The 18,763-nt window shown below is 35.7% G+C and overlaps 1 protein-coding gene across 1 annotated transcript; it reads left to right on the forward strand.

Moving 5' to 3' along the window:
• The first annotated feature begins 441 nt into the window (after positions 1-441).
• On the forward strand, positions 442-17,752 carry chek2 (checkpoint kinase 2). Its single transcript, XM_056254778.1, has 16 exons — positions 442-567; positions 1,792-2,069; positions 3,811-3,935; positions 5,087-5,219; positions 5,345-5,435; positions 8,603-8,699; positions 9,457-9,510; positions 9,586-9,650; positions 10,674-10,773; positions 11,617-11,703; positions 11,872-12,035; positions 13,687-13,802; positions 13,929-14,014; positions 14,328-14,369; positions 14,565-14,618; positions 17,548-17,752. Exons 2-16 carry the CDS (start codon positions 1,805-1,807, stop codon positions 17,605-17,607), a joined length of 1,539 nt encoding a protein of 512 aa, XP_056110753.1. The 5' UTR covers positions 442-567; positions 1,792-1,804; the 3' UTR covers positions 17,608-17,752.
• The last annotated feature ends 1,011 nt before the right edge of the window (positions 17,753-18,763 follow it).

The following is an 18,763-nucleotide window of genomic DNA, read 5'->3' on the forward strand; positions in this document are numbered from 1 at the left end:
TAAGCGACCTTATTGTATTATATTCATTTTTTGTAGTTATCTGTGAGTAATGACTGTAATTGCTAGGATGAGACAGGATCTGTGATGAGTCATTTTATGACAAGATAAAAAAAACATGCTTTAAAATAAAGATTTATTAACTCAAAGATTTCGTTAACTCAAAGATTAATTTTCCCTTCCACATTAGAATATAGTAAGTAAAATTCAAATATACATTTTATTTGAGAAGGTGTGGTAAACCCTTTTTGCACCCTATTTGTTTTACGATGGACGTTGTTGCGTTTATTTTCTTATATTTTCATCTATATTTCTAAATGTTACCTATTCTGAATTATATCTACTAAGGTACCCTTGTATGTGTACTTTATTTTAATCGAATGTTGGAATGTTTTATAAACCGCATTTCCCATGAGCCTTTACTCTCGTTTCTGATTGGCGGAATGATGTTATGGGAAGTTCATGGATGGAAGTGAGTGGCTTTTCCCGGCAGATTTGATGAGCAGCTCACGCGGCCTGCATAACCCACTTCTGCAACTTTGATACTTTTAAAAAGAGGACTTGATTAAGGTATGCATTGCGATAAGAAATGAAAAGCAAAATTAGATGAAATGACGGACACATGGATGCTCTATTAATGAATATTTCTTCTGAAAATAAGCAGTTAGTTTCCTCTATCGCTCGTGCCTCCGTTACAGTGCAGTTCTTATTTGCACTGTATCCGCGTGCTTTCATAGAGTAATGCACATTTGAACCAGCAAAGTGACTTTATCCGCAGTAAATACATAAGTATTGTTTATTTTCCTTGGCTCATCAATCTGTTTCTTTACCAAGTTTAATTTGATTGCATGAGAGTCGGTGGTGCATGAAATTAGTCCGACCTAAAGTCTTTCAGATATTGAACTCTGAAAGGTCACATGACGTTAAAGCAGTTAATTTCCTTCAAAGCACATTATTAATGAACATCTTTCAATAATGTGTCAATCATTTCACCTTGATTAAATTCCAGGTACTCTCCTGCATTAAAGGAGAAATGATTGTTATATTTTAAAGGCAACGTATTAAATACATTATTTGCAGAGAAATTAATTGGAATATAATTTAGAGCCAATTTCTAAGTTATCGGTGAAATTGTTGCTTGTAAAATGTATGCACTTTCACATTTGGGTTTTATGGAAGGGTCATTAGTTGAAAACATGTGAAATTGAAAAGTGTGGTGCATTGAACACCTTAAAAGCACTCTAGTAAATGGGATTAGTGTAAGTAAAAAGTGTGTTTGTTTGATGTTCTTTGTATGATCTGTTATAACTAGAATATAAAACAAAATATGCTACAACAAACCTTCTCAAGCCATTGAAGCACTGCAAAATGACCTGGATATGTTCAAAATCGCACACTAGTATAGTAGTAATTAGTATTTACTGTATACAGTTCACATATCTGTGTCATAGGAAACCTGGAAATATCAGAACATTTTAAAAACAATTCTAGGCCTGAACAAGTCATGTCAATTTCTTTTGTGAATTTTATGCTCGGATAAAAAATATTAAATTGTCAGAAATTGTTTGTGCTCATGTCATTCTATTAAACATACTTTTTCAATTCACAAACAACTAGAAATCACATGCAACATGTTGATGACAAAAATGTAACATGGCTATACTGTTTGAAACGCTTATCATGTTCAATGTATATTGTGCAGAATTATGTGAATTTTTGGGCTTTAATCATACTCTGCATATGAGTTTTAGACTGTTGTTGAAATTTTGTTCATTTTGCTGTCTGTTCTTCCAGAGTTAAATACATAATGTCTGACGAACCTGGACCCAGTGGTCAATCACAATCCCAATCCCAGAGCCAGTCCCAGTCCCAAACCCAATCCCAACCTGGATCCAGCTCCTCATCCGGCCCAACATCGTCAAGCCAGGGCTCTTCCTCAGGATCAGGGACGCTTAGTTCTGTGGATACATTACCTGTACAAGAACTCCAATCTATTCCTGAAGACCAGGAGGAAGCCCAGCCTCATGTGTGGGGCCGGATCATTCCCCTGGTGCATGGATTCAATGTGCTCAGTTAAGTGTATCGTGTTCTTGCTTGAAGAAACTGAATAATGTGAGCGCTATGGAGCGAGCAAACGTGAATTTTAAAGCATTTTATTTAGTGTCACAAGTGTTTTTGAGAAGAAAAAGAGTGGTATTAAAAACTATGGAAGCTTGTTTCCGCCCAAAAACTAAAAAAGGTAATTGCGAATCGCAATTCTGACTTTTTTTCTCTCACAAAAATATTTAAAATATAGAATATTATTTTAAAATATGTAATGCAATTAACGTAGCATCCGTTTAGGGGGAACGTTTTGAACCATGATTGGTGATGTACTTGCTCAATAATTGATTTTGTAGCGATATACTGTAGCGATGTTGATTTTAATTTGATTCATTTTTAACCCAAAAAAGTTACGGATTGCCGCTTTAAAACATTTTAGTATTGTTTTATGTGCTTTTGGCCTTGTCAACCAAGATCGGAGTGTACAAAGCAATTTACCTATTTTTTACGGCTGCGAAACCTGGACCCCCTATCGCCACCATGTCAAAGCACTAGAAGCGCTGTGCTGCGTCCGTCATGTTATCAGATTGTCCTCTGACCGGATGCCACTGCAGCTGCTGTATGGTGAGCCCCTGCAGGGACTACGTACTGTGGTCGCCCTAAAAAATGTAGATCATCTGAAATTTATACTGAAGGCCTGTGGCATCCCAGTAACATCCCTCGAAGGTCTGGCGGCTGACAGAGTCGCCTAGAAGTCCACGTGGAAGTGGTTGCACCTTGGAGCTGCAAGTTACTAACTTGTATCACTTAGTTGCCAAGGCGACATTTCTAATTTTCATTTAGATTTTGTAAGTTTAAGTTTTTCATCAGTTATTTAGATTTTATTTCAATTAAAGCCACACTCCGTAACTTGTGGCGCTCTAGCGGTTAAAGCTGCAGTCGGCAAGTCTGGCAGATTGAGTGGACTTAGGCAAAATTTTGAATGTTTACAACTCTCATGGCCCTCCCCCACTATCAACGTCAGTGCGTGTGCACCAGGTTATCTGTGAACGCGCCGTCTCATCAGCATCCATCAACACCATGGATTATTTGGAGGTATGCTGCCCTGGCTAATCTACCGATAGATTGCAATTGCTAACGTCATTTATACTCTAAATGAGCTTACTTGATTTTCCGCCATCACTCTTCGTTACTGCTCGAACTTCAGGCGTGTGCATGTGATTGTAACGTGCGCGAGGGGTGGCGTGTGCCCGATCTGTGATTGACAGTCAGATCTCACACCCCCCTACGCTGATTGGACCCGATGATCCTGGAGCGGTGGGTTTTTGCAAACACGCTCCAGGTGGAGTTAGAAGCTCGGGTTTTTTCTAAAACCACTTTATTTATGTTGTTCTGTCGGATTATAGTGTCGATTTCACTGAATATGATAAAAAAAAAATGTTGCCGACGGCAGCTTTAATAAACTGTATGCATCTTGCGGATGAACATTGTAGCCGGAGCTACTTCCCTCTGTTTATGTCTATGACAAAACACGCAGGTCTAAAAGAGTCTGAAAAATAAACACTTATTATAGGTGTACCGTAGTGATTCCGGATAAGACAAAAAAACACGGTTTGGAAAATGTATTCATGATGTACTCGCTCATTATATAAATTGTGTAAATTTTGAACAAAAAAAAAAGTTACGGACTGCAGCTTTAAGAAATGTTTTTTTAACCATTTTAGTTAACAATAACAACACTGAATATGGCTTCTTTTTTATATTTTCCAGATTGCACAGAAAACCAGTATAAATTTGGAAGGGATAGAACATGTGATTATGCTTTCTTGAACTCCATTTTAAAAAAATCAACACATTACAAATCATACAGCAAGAAACACTTTAGGATTTTTAAGGTAAGACCAACATTGAGAAGCTGTTCATTTAACTTGTTTTTATCCACTTTCTCTTGACAGAATGTGTACTTCAAATGTAAATGCAGAATATTCTTAAATTGTTCCAGGTTTTTTTATTATTAGTGTTAAAAAAGACAGAAGACAACAGTGCTGGGTTGTAACTGATTGCATGTAATCTGGATTACATAATCAGATTCCAAAGATTATATACTTGTAATTGGATTATATTATGTTTTAAAATGCTCATAATCAGACAACAGTTAAATTTTTATTGATAACTTGATTACTTAATATTCACAAAAGGGCAGTATAATTCATTGATTGTCCCTAAAAAAAATATCTTTTAAATGTTCCTTTCTAAAACAGTCTATTTATATACGTTCGTATAGGATATAATTACACAGAAAACTTGAGTTTTTAACCATTTTAACCAACTTTTTGTTTTATTTTGTAAAAAAAAAATTACATTTTTAATTTTACATTAGTGTTTTAATAATTAATTGAATTATTAATACCTTTTCATCAACTTACTAAATCGTTTCACCAAAACCCTGACATAATGTAATATTTTATGCACTTCATGGTGTTAACAAATTTTCAACATGATTTTTTTGTATTTTTATATCAGTATGGTACAAGATTATCCTATTCAAATGTAATGAACAAGCTAGGTCAAAAGTAATCAAAAAGTAGTCCGGTTATATTATCTAAAATGTGTAATAATAATAAACTTTATTTATATAGCACTTTTCAGGCATAAAATGCAGTTCTCTATATGCAAAGTGTTTTATATAAAAAAATGATATAGTCAAATATTAACAGTGACATCATTCAATAAAAACATATGCATCAAATCAAACATAAGAGATGTAATGCAATAGATTAACTACAGGTTTCATTATTTAAATTGTATTCAGTAATGGACTATAATTTGTAAGTAATCTACCCAGCACTGCCAGCCAATTGATCCAAATATTACTTACTTTATCTCTGTAAACTCCCTGTTATGGGACAATTTCACTTGCTGAACAAATGAATCAATGCTGACTGTGAATAGTGCATTACTACGATGGAGTCAGGTGTTATTCAGCGCAACATAAATAACTACGGATTAAACATGTGGTCTGTGTTTTACTTTGCTGCTGTTTCAGGATGATAATCTGGTGTACCTCGAGGACCTCAGCGGTAACGGCACGTGGGTGGACGATGAGAAAATAGGACAAGGGAAGCAACGAATTCTTATCAATAACTCAGTTATTGCCCTTGCAGAACAAAAACATCAAGGTTCGTCATCTTGGTTGAATTTCTTCAGGAGTTTATGAAAGTGATAATTCTGATATTGACTGTCAAGATCTAAAAAGTGCTTAGATATGATTCTGAACTCTGATTGTCTTTTTTTCTTTCCACAGTTTTTATGTTCATAGATAAGATGGGGGACGATCAACCAAACCTTCCTTTAGAGTTCAGCAGAAAATACCATATTGCACGAAAGATTGGAATGTAAGCGAACTTGATTTTCATAAACCTTTAAATTATATATTTATATATATATATATATATATATATATATATATATATATACACTCACCTAAAGGATTATTAGGAACACCTGTTCAATTTCTCATTTATGCAATTATCTAATCAACCAATCACATGGCAGTTGCTTCAATGCATTTAGGGGTGTGGTCCTGGTCAAGACAATCTCCTGAACTCCAAACTGAATGTCAGAATGGGAAAGAAAGGTGATTTAAGCAATTTTGAGCGTGGCATGGTTGTTGGTGCCAGACGGGCCGGTCTGAGTACTTCACAATCTGCTCAGTTACTGGGATTTTCAGATGGTAGAGTCAGAATTTGGCGTAAACAGAATGAGAACATGGATAGATCATGCCTTGTTACCACTGTGCAGGCTGGTGGTGGTGGTGTAATGGTGTGGGGGATGTTTTCTTGGCACACTTTAGGCCCCTTAGTTCCAATTGGGCATCGTTTAAAGGCCACGGCCTACCTGAGCATTGTTTCTGACCATGTCCATCCCTTTATGGCCACCATGTACCCATCCTCTGATGGCTACTTCCAGCAGGATAATGCACCACCATGTCACAAAGCTCGAATCATTTCAAATTGGTTTCTTGAACATGACAATGAGTTCACTGTACTAAAATGGCCCCCACAGTCACCAGATCTCAACCCAATAGAGCATCTTTGGGATGTGGTGGAACGGGAGCTTCGTGCCCTGGATGTGCATCCCACAAATCTCCATCAACTGCAAGATGCTATCCTATCAATATGGGCCAACATTTCTAAAGAATGCTTTCAGCACCTTGTTGAATCAATGCCACGTAGAATTAAGGCAGTTCTGAAGGCGAAAGGGGGTCAAACACAGTATTAGTATGGTGTTCGTAATAATCCTTTAGGTGAGTGTGTATATATTAGGGCTGCACGATTAATCGAATTTTAATCACGATCACGATTTTGGCTTCCCACGATCAAATTCGCGTGATCGAGCGATATTTTAAATGCGTCATTCAGTTCACAGAAAGCTTTTTTTTGCCAATCTAGCGCACCGTAAACCAGTGTCTGATCACGTGCCTCCATGAGCCCAGGTGCGCGAGAGAGACCTACGGTCTGCGTACGAGGACAGTGCACGAGAGAGACCGCGAGTGTGTCTGCGTGCGAGCAACAGCGCGCGCCTACCGATTGTGTCGCGCGCGAGAGAGACTGAGTGACAGTGCGCGTGAGAGACCGAGTGTGAGCATTAGTAAATTGCATTAGTAAATTGGTACATACTACATATATATATTTACTATTTATACCATGGTCTGGGTGAATACTCGATTCTGATTGGCTGCAGGGTGTCCGTTAAAAAGTGATAGAGGACACCTAAAGTAGTTCTGGTGAAACTGCCTGTTTACCATTCGAAATTAATAAATAAATGCGCTGCCTACAACAGCTGTGTGAGTAACCATAGCAACAGGCAGTCAACGTTAGTTAGATATTACATAGCCTACTATAATGAGCGACTTCGTTCGTTATTTCATCTTCAGTCTCTCACGGACTGACGGAGCCCAGTAAGCCCACAGACTGCTCTCGCATCGATGGCCTGTCACCGACATTTATTTGACGGCTCTCCAGTCCAGCATCGGAGGGTCGACCTACAGCGGTGCTTCGGAGGCTGTGGTTAGTGTAGACTAGTGTAACACAAAGTGTTTTATGTGCAATAAAAAATAACTATGCCTACCTTTGTGTTTCATGAAAAAAAAAATGCATTTTTGAACCTGAAGGGTTCTACAAGCTGAGCGGACTATAAATATCTCAAGTTGCTAAATAAATCGTCAGGCAAGTTATTATTTGAAAAAACTAGATTTAGCCTAATTAAAATATAAACTAATGTTTTAAAAATGTTTTATTTGGCAAGTGACCATGGTATAAGCGGGTTAATGCCCTTCGAGGTGACCGTTGTCAGGTTTTAATGGACCTCGCTGCGCGTCGGCCGGTTTACACCTCGCCGTCGTCCATTAAAACCTGACAACGGACACCTCGTCGGGCATTAACCCTTACATAAGAGGCATGGAAGTTCGATTAATGGACTCCAATAATCAGTCCTACAAACGTCTTGTTTTGACCTATTGTTTAACAAATAGAAATAATTTGAGCACATAAACTTTCACATGGAGAATTAAATAGATTAAATTTATGCAGTAAGACTTCACAACTAATCACTGACACTGTAGGCCTACCACAACATTTTACATTTATTAAGCGTCAAATAACAATGACTCTGAATTTCATCCATTAATCGAACTTCCATAGTGCAGTTCTGCCTTGAAATGTTCTCATTTGGTTACATTCTGTTATGGAATATTTGTTTTTTTATTGATTGTATATTTTGCGTGTTTTATTCACATCCATTATGCAGGTACAATGCAAGTTTATATTTTGCTTCCTAAAATAGATTTACACAATGTAAAATGTAAAATAGTGCCCTGTTGAAGTTCTGCTACATTTTCTTTATTGTTTTCTTTATTCTTTAAGGAGATGCACTGAATTTTGGTGAATAAGAGGACCTATTTTATTTAGATACACATACATTAGCAGAAATGTAGCACAATATGGATGTGAAAGCAGTTATAATTAGCCTATGTGGCAATAAAATTTGTTTTGGTTAAAATCAACAAATAATCGTGATAATTAATCGTGATCGCAATATTGATCAAAATAATCGTGATTATCATTTTGGCCCAAATCGTGCAGCCCTAGTATATATATATATAATATGATAGGAATAAACAGCAGCTTCCTGCACAATACTGTTTTATTTAATTATTGCATACATTTTTGTTGTTTTTTGCAGTTTGTTGTACTTGAAACAAACCTCTGCAGTTCAGTTCTGATTTATTGCTCAGATCTATTCGTTTTGTTTGGCTGTTCACATAATTGTTTTAATGTGGTAGCCAATATCAGGTTTAGAATATATGTCTCGATTTGTGTTTTATGCAATGGGACATCAGTGTAATGTTGGATGCCCTGCTAATGTTTTTTTTTTTTTTTTTTTCTTATTTTATTTATTGTGTGAGTGTGTATGAAAGTGAGTATTAGAGGTTGCACAAGCAAATTTTGTTGAATGGTTATACTGCACAATGACAATTAAAGTCTATTCTATTTTCTGACAGGGGCGTCTGTGGTGAAGTGAAGCTCGCCATTGAGAAGGAAACCTGTAAAAAAGTTGCGCTGAAAACTATCAACAAAAATGACTTTCCATCAATAGGGGTAAGAAACAGCTGTATTCACTAAACTGTTGGCATATGAACATTATTTGTATAGCGCTTTTTACGATACACATTGTTTTAAAGCAATTGTACAAAAATTATAATAAATGTAATGCCTTATAGGGGTAAGTTTCTTTTTTCTTTTTTTTTCTTTTTTTTTTACTTACAGGTCAAAAATACAGTTAATTTTATAAAATATTATTACAGTTTTAAATAGCAGTTTCCTATGTATCCTTCGGAAATCATTCTAATATCCTGATTTGCTGCTCAAGAAACATTTCTTATTATTATCAATGTTGATAACGTTTGTGCTTAATATTTTTGTGTAAACTGATCATTTTGATGAATATAAAGTACAGCATTTATTTGAAATAGATTTTTTGTACATTTATAATTGGCTTTACTTGTTCACTTTTGATCAATTTATTAAGTATTAATAAATAAATAAAAACATTTACTGACACCAAACTTGTATATGACTGTGATATGAGTATATGTAAGCGGGTAACAGTTGTACACATAAAATATTTTTTTTAATTTGAAGTTAATAATTAGTTTTTGCTGTATTAATAAAAATTATAGAATCTATATGATTTTGGTTTATAATTTATAACATTTTAATATTTTGAGAATCCTATTTCAACTCTTTGGTGATGTGTATCCATGATTTAAAACGATGGTTTAATATTCTGGTCGTCGTACACATGTTTAAGTTTGCCCATACCTGATTTATAAAATGTACTGTTTGCATTTCACAGACGGCAACACGGAATGCCGAACGGGAAATTGAAATTTTAAAGAAAATTGATCATGTAAGTCATGATGAATGAGTCTTTTAAATGTTCCAGAGCTATTGTACAAATCTCATTATTTTCTCCCCCCTGCAGCCGTGCCTGATCAAGACAGAAGATTTCTACCAGACAGAAGATTCCTACTACATTGTTCTGGAGTAGTAAGTCCTTGTTGTGTTTTATTATGGAAGAATTGGGAACATGAACTCGCTGGTAGAATTTACTTGGTCAAATAATTTCTACCTGTATTTTATTAATAGATACCTTTAAAAGTAGTTTGTCGTGAAGTACTCGAGAGGGTAATAGTTTTTCAAAGCACTGCATATTATTTATGGATGCTTGTTTCAGCCACAGAATAAATAAATAAAATTAATTGTGACTATCTCACATCTCTCATTTTCCATTTTCTTTTCTTTTTTTTGCAATATGGAGTTTGTGTCTCACAATTTTTATGTTTTCTCACAATTCCGATTTTATATCTCACAATTCTTACTTTTTCTCTTGCAATTCCAAGTTTATCTCACAATTCCGACTTTTTTCTTGTAATTGTGAGTTTGTATCTGAAAATTCTGACGTTTTCTCGCAATTCCGAGTTTATAACTCACAATTCTGATCTCAAAATTCAGAGAAAAAAAAATCCGAATTGCTAAATATAAACTTGCAATTCCTCACAATCTGAGTTTAAATCTCACAATTCTTTTTATTCTTGCAATTGCGAGTTTATAAATCACAATTCTGACTTTTTTCCCTCTGAATTGTGAGATATAAACTCAGAATTGTGAGAAATTGCAAGTTTCTCGCTATACAGATTTTTTTTTTTTTTTTTTTTTTTTTTTTTTAGATATAATTGCGAGTTATAAATCCCAATTGTGATATAAACAATTCTGAGAAAAAAAGTCAGAATTGTGATTTATAAAGTCGCAATTACCTTTTTTTATTTTTTATTTAGAAAGACCTTAAGGCTAATAATTTTGCTCAATAATCGTTGTTTGTTTTCTCTTTACATGAGTACATGATTTATTGAGAGATGGTCTATTGTTAAACATCACATATCTCTGTACTTTTTATAGTTGCAGTATAACCCTATATACTGTAAGTTCATCACAATTTGCAATCAAGCACGACAGCAAAACAAATCACATTCTTTTTGATGAATAATTTCATTATCTCTGTGCTGTGTATAGTATTGAAGGAGGAGAGCTGTTTGGCAAGATCAAGGCCATGAAACAACTGGAGGAAGATATCGCTAAACTCTACTTTTATCAGATGCTCAGGGCTGTGGAGGTACGTCTTTATGGGGGATATGCTTCAAACGGCATCCATCTCTAAAAGTGTTTTTTAAATTAACAAAGCATGAACCAGCACTACATATCCATAGGTGGTCGAATGATTAAAATCAGTCAACTGACACATGTCGAATGTAGAAAGATAACTTTGTAGTATTAAATGTTTAAATGGTTACTAACTACACTACCATTCAAAGGTTTTGGGTCGATAAGATTTTTTTAAAGGGGTCATGAATTGAGAAATAAAAATGTCTTGATCTTTTACATGTAAGAGGTCATTGTACTATAAAAACATCCAGTAAGTTTCAGAACTCAAAAGATTTTTTTTTTTTTTTTTTTCACATTATGACTTAATAGTTCGATGAAAGTCCGCCTCTGCAGAATCAGATCAACGCCCACTTCTACATCATCACACATTTGGCCCCGCCCACTGGCGCGTTAGTGAGATGAGAAGGAGAGACGAGTGATACAGGATCACTGACTAAAAATAACATTACCTTCCAAAGAATCCGAATGCTATGTCTCAGTAGAGCATTATGTGTTTGTTCGGTACATTTCACTTTTTTGTCTCAAAATCGTTATTGTCTAAAGGCTATTAAAGGCTGTGGGGTTTCAAAATGTTTTACATCTCATTATTATGTAACATTTTATGAGTTTAGCAGACACTTTTATTCAAAGCAACTTACATTAGAGAAACATAAGCAATTAGTCACAGAGCCAACAATATTCATAGTGTACAATGCCAGGTTTATGAGAAAGCTACACTAGGAAACAAGCTGGAGCAGAGGTGAAATGGAAAGAAAAATGTTTAAAAATAACACATTATATTTCATTCTCACAGTATCTCCACAACAACGGGATCATTCATCGAGATCTCAAACCTGAAAATGTGCTGCTGACTTCACATGACGACATCTGTTTGATTAAGGTGTGTTTACCAGTTCCTGACATGGCTTCTCCTTTAACTGTGGCAGTTCTGATGTTTAGAGGTCCAGCCAAGCCTTTGCCTTTCTAGTTCAAACTGGATGCCCAGAATTACTCCTGAACCAGAGGTAACCGGCTTTCTCAACGCATGCAAATTCTCAATGCTTTGCAGATTACGGATTTTAATCAGTCCAAGATTTTGGAGGAATCCTCGCTGATGAAGACGCTCTGCGGGACGCCCACATATCTCGCCCCGGAGGTGTTCACACATGCTGCGACTGTAGGATATACAAAAGCAGTAGATTATTGGAGCCTGGGTGTCCTACTGTTCATCTGGTTAGTGGAGATTAAATATGAATCAGTTGGATCCAGCATTAGTTTAAAAGTTCTTAAAGGAGTAGTTCACCTAAAAATGACAGAAAATCATCATTTACTTGTCTTTTTTTGTTTGACTCAAAACGTTAAATATAAATATGTGGATGATATACTGTCCATTCTTTTGGAATAAAAATAATGAAAGTGAATGAGGACTGGGGCTGTCAAGTTTCAAAAAAGTTAAAGTATCATTAATATAGCCAATATGACTGGTACACTAGACTTTTGTATGAGGGACCGACTGAAATTTAAGTTGTGATTGAGATCTTTATCTCCAGTAGAGCTGGGCGATAAACTATATCATATCGAGATCGCAATAAAATTCGAGGTCAAAATTAAAGTTCGATTTTACTTCGAGAAATGATGAGAGAAATATATCAATACTATATTCTATTCAATTCACATGTATTTGTATAGCGCTTTACACAATACACATCGTTTCAAAGCAGCTTTACTGAAAATGCATGAGTCCACATTATAATTTAGAGTAATCTGTTATCAGAGGTAACGGTCTGAGGTATCAGAATATAAGTTATGTATATACTAAAATGTACTTCTCAAAGTAATACAAATATTATTATTTGAAAGGAATATCATACAACCAAGATATTTTTTCATCCATGTTTTATACAGTTCTGTTGTGCTGCATCTTATTTGACAAAAAATAAATAAAATGCAAGGATTAATTGCTATACTTTAATTTGATAACATTTTAAAAGCTTGAATAAATTGTTAGTGTTTATATAAATTTGTATTAAATCATAAAACACAGAATCCCCAAAAAATAAAATGGAAAACACCGAATTTGGTGAAAAATAAAATGGATTTCATTGGGCCCTAAATTTAAAGGTAGCTACTCTGTGGAGTTTAATTTTGAACAAACAAGTTTACATGTTTACATTCATTCAAGGTCAAAACTATGTGGAAAAGAATTTCCTTCTCCATCAATGTCAAATGAATATCGTGATAAATATCAATATCGTATGGAAAACAATATTTTGATAATATTTTTGGCCATATTTTCTACCAGCCCTAATCTCTAGTGAAATAATAATTGCTGTAACTGGATCAATGAGTCAGTAAATCTAACTAGAAAACCAGATCAGTCTGATTTGTGAACAAATCATTCAGACCAGCTGTTGTAATTGAATCAAATTAATTGAAAAAATAATGATTCTTTCTTGAATGTGTAAAAAATTTCCAGTGAGCAAAATGGATCAACAAAAACGTTTGTATAGCTTCAGATCACTTGCAATATAATACACTAGTAGTATGGACAATTATTTTAAATAATTGTATTGTTACTTTTTCAAAAAGTAATAATATAATTAAAATCAACCATTTTTGGTATACTCCGAATTCACCTATTGTGTCATATGGAAGAAAGTAAATGATGAAATTGTTTTAAATCCATTTATTTACTTGCATGCAAATAGAAATCTACAGAATTCTCTATAAATACTTTTACGATATTCATGAATGATTGGGAAAGTCAATTCATTGGTCAATACGTTTAGAAAACCTGAAAGATGTGTATATTTTCTGCCCATAATCTGAACTTGTATGAATATGATATTTATTTCTAAAGCTGTGTGTATCTCTATTGTCATAGTTTGGGTGGTTATCCTCCCTTTAACACCGAGTGCTCCACCATGTCTGTGCGGGAGCAGATCATTAACGGCCTTTATCGCTTCATCCCATCTCAGTGGAAGAAGGTTTCAAACGAAGGTAATGTCTTTGCTCTCTACTAACAACTGGATGGTTATAGTTAAATGGTGTGCATATTATATCAGTTTATATTGTCAGAAATATTTAAACTTAACAGCATACAGTATGTTATGTATTAACTTTCAGCCAAAGATTTGATCAAGAAGCTGCTGGTTGTGGATCCTCAAAAGCGTCTGAGTGTTGAAGATGCACTGGAACATCCGTGGTTGAACGTATGTGCTGAAAAAACACTCCGACTACTGTAAAAAAAAAAAAAAAAAAAAAAGATTTTTTTTCAGGTTGTAAATAAAACAAACTGTTTTACAAGAAAATACTAATTCAGTCTCTGTACTTAAAAATTTTGTTTAGCTCCATGCAGTTTCTTTGTAATTATTTGTGAAATATCCTAGCTATTTCTGAGTGAAAATCATTATTTAACTAGTATTGAAAGTTGTCAACCTTTAAATATTTAAAATGTGGTTGATTTAAATACAATAAAAAACTGTTTTGCAATATAAAAAGATCATTCTAATGTCTGTGTAACAGGATGACGAGATGAGAAACACTGCAAACCAACTGATGAACCCAGAAAACCAGCCGATGAATCCTGAAAACCAGCCAATGAACCCTGAAAACCAGCCAATGAATCCTGAAAACCAGCCAATGAACCCTGAAAACCGTCCAATGAACCCTGAAAACCAGCCAATGAATCCTGAAAACCGTCCAATGAATCCTGAAAACCAGCCAATGAATCCTGAAAACCAGCCAATGAATCCTGATCCTGAAAACCAGCCGATGAACCCTGAAAACCGACAGACGCGCAGTGCAACATCCAAGGTACAACACCAAAATCATTTATTCAAAATCATTCATTTTCATGTTTATATGACTGTGTTGTTTTTAAAGGGGTGGTATAATGCCCTTTTCACAAGATGTAAAATAAGTCTCTGATGTCCCCAGAGTGTGTATGTGAAGTTTTAGCTCAAGATACCCAACAGATATTTGTATATACAGGGTAGCCGCGGGGTCTTAAAAGTCTTAAAAAGGTCTTAAATTTCATGTTCCTAAATTAAGGCCTTAAAAAGTCTTAAATTCCATTGTCAAGTCTTAATTTTTTAAACGAATGTCTTAAATTTCATTATACTAGCCTTATGCAAAGTCAACCAGACTGCAACGCAAGGTGAAATGGGGGGAAAAACCAGTCCCTCCAGGATTTCGCGATGTCGCGATCGCAACTATTAATGCAACTTCAACAAATCCCCGTGAATTCAGTGCGCCTTGCAAAAAGAGAGAGGCGCGATCGAAATGTGTGTGTGTGTGAGAGAGCGAGAGAGAAAGAGAGACGGATCGAACTGTGTGTGTGTGTGTGTGTGTGTGTGTGTGTGTGTGTGTGTGAGAGAGAGAGAGAGAGAGAGAGAGAGAGAGAGAGAGAGAGAGAGAGAGAGAGAGAGAGAGAGAGAGAGAGAGAGAGAGAGAGAGAGGAGAGAGAGAGAGAGAGAGAGAGAGAGAGAGAGAGAGAGAGAGAGAGAGAGAGAGAGAGAGAGAGAGAGAGAGAGAGAGAGAGAGAGAGAGAGAGAGAGAGAGAGAGAGAGAGAGAGAGAGAGAGAGAGAGAGAGAGAGAGAGAGAGAGAGAGAGAGAGAGGCGCGGGCGCGATCGGACTGTGTGTGTGGCGCGGGCGCGATCGAACAGTGGAAACATAAAAACATACTCTGTCATTTTGTTCATCAAACAGCAAAGTGTTTACTTATTTGTTTACACTCGCAATAAAACACAACGTTGTGCTTTTGTCGCACCCTAAACTCTTGTCAAACTGTAACCTACAAAGGAAGCAAGATGACTGAACTTATTGTAAAATCGAACGCTTTCAGAAGGAGCCACAAAGACAAACTGGCTGAGCTTAAGAATATAGACGAAGAGATTGTTGCCAAAGGTGTTGAGCTAAGAAACTTGTAGCTACTAAGTGATTTGATGTTGTTGTGATGTACTGAAAACTCTCTCTCCTATCTACCTCTCTCTCGCTCTCCTATCTATCTATTGCTCTCTCTCTTTCTAATATTTGTCTATTGCTCTCTCTCTCTCTCCTGTCTCCTATCTAATCTGTCTATCTGTTAGTTTATCTGTTTATTGTTATGTATGTTTGAAATTTACCAAAAACATGGTGTTAAATTAGTCTTTTTTATAATAAATGTATTTTTAATTAAAACATTTGTTAGTAATAGTCATTATTGGGATTTGATCTGGTGTTTTACGGCTGCATAATGGGTGCGATGTAGGTCTTAATTTTCATTAAAGTGGTCTTAAAAAGGTCTTAAAGTCTTAAATTTGGGGTGATCAAACCTGGGGAAACCCTGATATAGCATATTCAAATTGTCACTTTTTGAAGGTGAGCAAAAACGTACCATTTTTGTGTCTGTCCCTTAAAATGCAAATGAGCTGCTGCTCCTGGCACAGGTGTCGGAGCTTCAACAGCTTGTGTCCTGAATTTTTTTTTTTAAATTAGCCTTTTATGTTCAAACCGGAGTCAGTGACACCATGTAGATTTCTGAATGGTTAGTTGATGAATTTATGTAGCGTATGTGTAGTTATCTTCTAGTCATTGATTAGCATAATCTGGCATTGATAATCTATAAATCGCATTCACAGGGGTGGGGTTTATGTAAATTTTAGGGTTTGTGATGTCACTAACCCAGAAAGAAGCTCGTGTAGTCCCTACCAGACGTTTATTGTAGTCCTTAAAAAGCAATTTCTTAAAAAAAAAAATCTCCCTTTGCTTTAAACTTTGAGCATCGTGACTTTGCAGATGTTTTTGTTATGCTCAAACAGCAACATTACACATTAACTAAAGTCAAAAAAGTGAAATCATAATCAACCACCCCTTTAATAAGACAAACCATGCGCAAGTCAGTCAACACTAGGGGTGTAACAGTACATGTATTCGTCCCGAACCTTCACTTTACTGTGCATACGGTCAGTCACAGGTGATCCACACTCCAAACCAAAAGGGGGCGTGCATGGGGGCAATGCAATGCTGTTTGCTAACCGCCACAACAGGAAAAAGACCAAAAGAGTTTCAGATGGCACGAAAGAGCTTGCTAGTAGCCTATACGCTGAGTTTCAGTTAAAGGGATAGTTCACTTTGAAATAAATTTTTGGTAAGTTTTAGCTTACCTCAAGGGCATCCAAGATGTTGGTGTCTTTGTTTCCGCAGTAGTTTCAATTTTGATATTTTTAGGTCAAACCGTTCTTGTCTGTCAGTCATATAATGCAGGTCTATGGTCACCACCTCAAAGAGCATGCACAGAGAAGTCCAAATTAAACATGATTTAATGACTCGTAAATGTAAGTAAACATTGATGGCCTAAGACACGAAACGAGCGGTTTGTGTGAGAAAACGAACAGTATTTATATAGTTTTTACCTCTTGTAACCACAGCCACGTCCAAGTGATCTGAGGGCGCGGGCGCTTCGGTCTGCGCAAGCGCCGGAAGTGATCTCTCGCCACTCATTGTGAAAAAAATTCAACGTTGTTTTTTGATATATCGAAATTGTCTTCCATTGCGATTTCCTGTATATCTAAATATGTTTAGATCTTCACAGTGAAAGGTAACACTTCCGAAATCTCTGTGTAAACAATGAGTGACGTACACGCGCGAGAGATCACTTCCGCCACTTGCGCAGACCGAAGCGCCCGCGCCCTCAGATCACTTGGACGTGGCTGTGTTATTAGCAACTGAATGTGATTTTTAATTCGACATTTTCCTCACAGAAACGCAAGGCAGAAGAGGGAGAGGGTGAACCGTCCTCCAAGAGGAAACCTGGGCCTTGACGTTCACACACTTTTATTTCCTGGTGGCCTTTTAAAAGTTCTTTCCTGTGACCAATTAAATCCTAATCGTCCAACACTGTACTGCTCTTGTAAATACGTATTTGTACCATTTCCTGTCAACAATAAAATGTTTTTACATTTTCTACTTCTGATTTTGTTTCTGATTTCATCTGCATATTTAATGACATGACAGTTATCCTGAAAACTTCGATATTCATTTGTATAAAGTATGAAGAGAATCGATGACAGTGCATAACCCTTTGGAGATCCATTTATGACTGACATTGTTTTAATGTGTGTTAATCTGGCTATGTCTGAAATGAGCTTATTGTGTGCTGTTCTACGCTCTACTGCCATTGCCCCTTGTGGGATAACATCAACGTCTTCCTGACCTTTATTGGTGACAGCCAGGTACTGGATTTGCCCTAAACTTTGACATTGTTTGTCACTGTTATGAAATTAAACCACTATTAAAACCCACCAGGTAAACTAGCCTGGCGTTGGTGTAAAATAACGTCATCATGCAAGATTGGGAATGGCACCAAAATGAATACAAATTCCCCCAGAATTCAAGATATGATTTGCCCCTGCCTGTATAAGTTCTTGTTTTGTTTTTTGTGTGTTAATAAAATAATATAGTTAAGCAATATTACAAGAGAATGTGCTGTTTTCTCAAATATTAGCACAGTTGTAAATTACTTTTATACAATGGTTTAATAAAATAATGGGTTAATATTTGTAAATTTTAGACAATATTGTAAATTTTTACTGTTTTTTGCTCTATTTTGCCAACAAAATCTAAGCAGAACAGTTGGGTCTACCAGCAAAACAGCAGTGTTTCGTTCGTGAAGGAATCAGCTGGTTTGGACGAATCGGTTGAATGAATAATTCAATGACTCGTTTAAGACTTGCCGCCACCTACGGGTGATTTAATTAATTATTATGGTGAATATTGTGAGATATGTCGAGTAGATTTGGCTTTTTTTAAGACAAAAAATCCTTCAGAAATCTTGTTTTTTGGCTAAGAATTTTCATTAATATCCATCACTAACTTTTTTATAAAAATGTTTCCCTATAATTTATGACTTGAATCTTTGCAAACCATTGCAGTTAAAACATTTTAAAAACCTTCCTAACAAAATGTGTTATGTACATA

This window comes from Rhinichthys klamathensis, unplaced genomic scaffold (assembly GCF_029890125.1).
Source record: "Rhinichthys klamathensis goyatoka isolate OS25496 unplaced genomic scaffold, OSU_Roscu_1.1 h1tg000114l_1, whole genome shotgun sequence".
Taxonomy (NCBI): domain Eukaryota; kingdom Metazoa; phylum Chordata; class Actinopteri; order Cypriniformes; family Leuciscidae; genus Rhinichthys; species Rhinichthys klamathensis.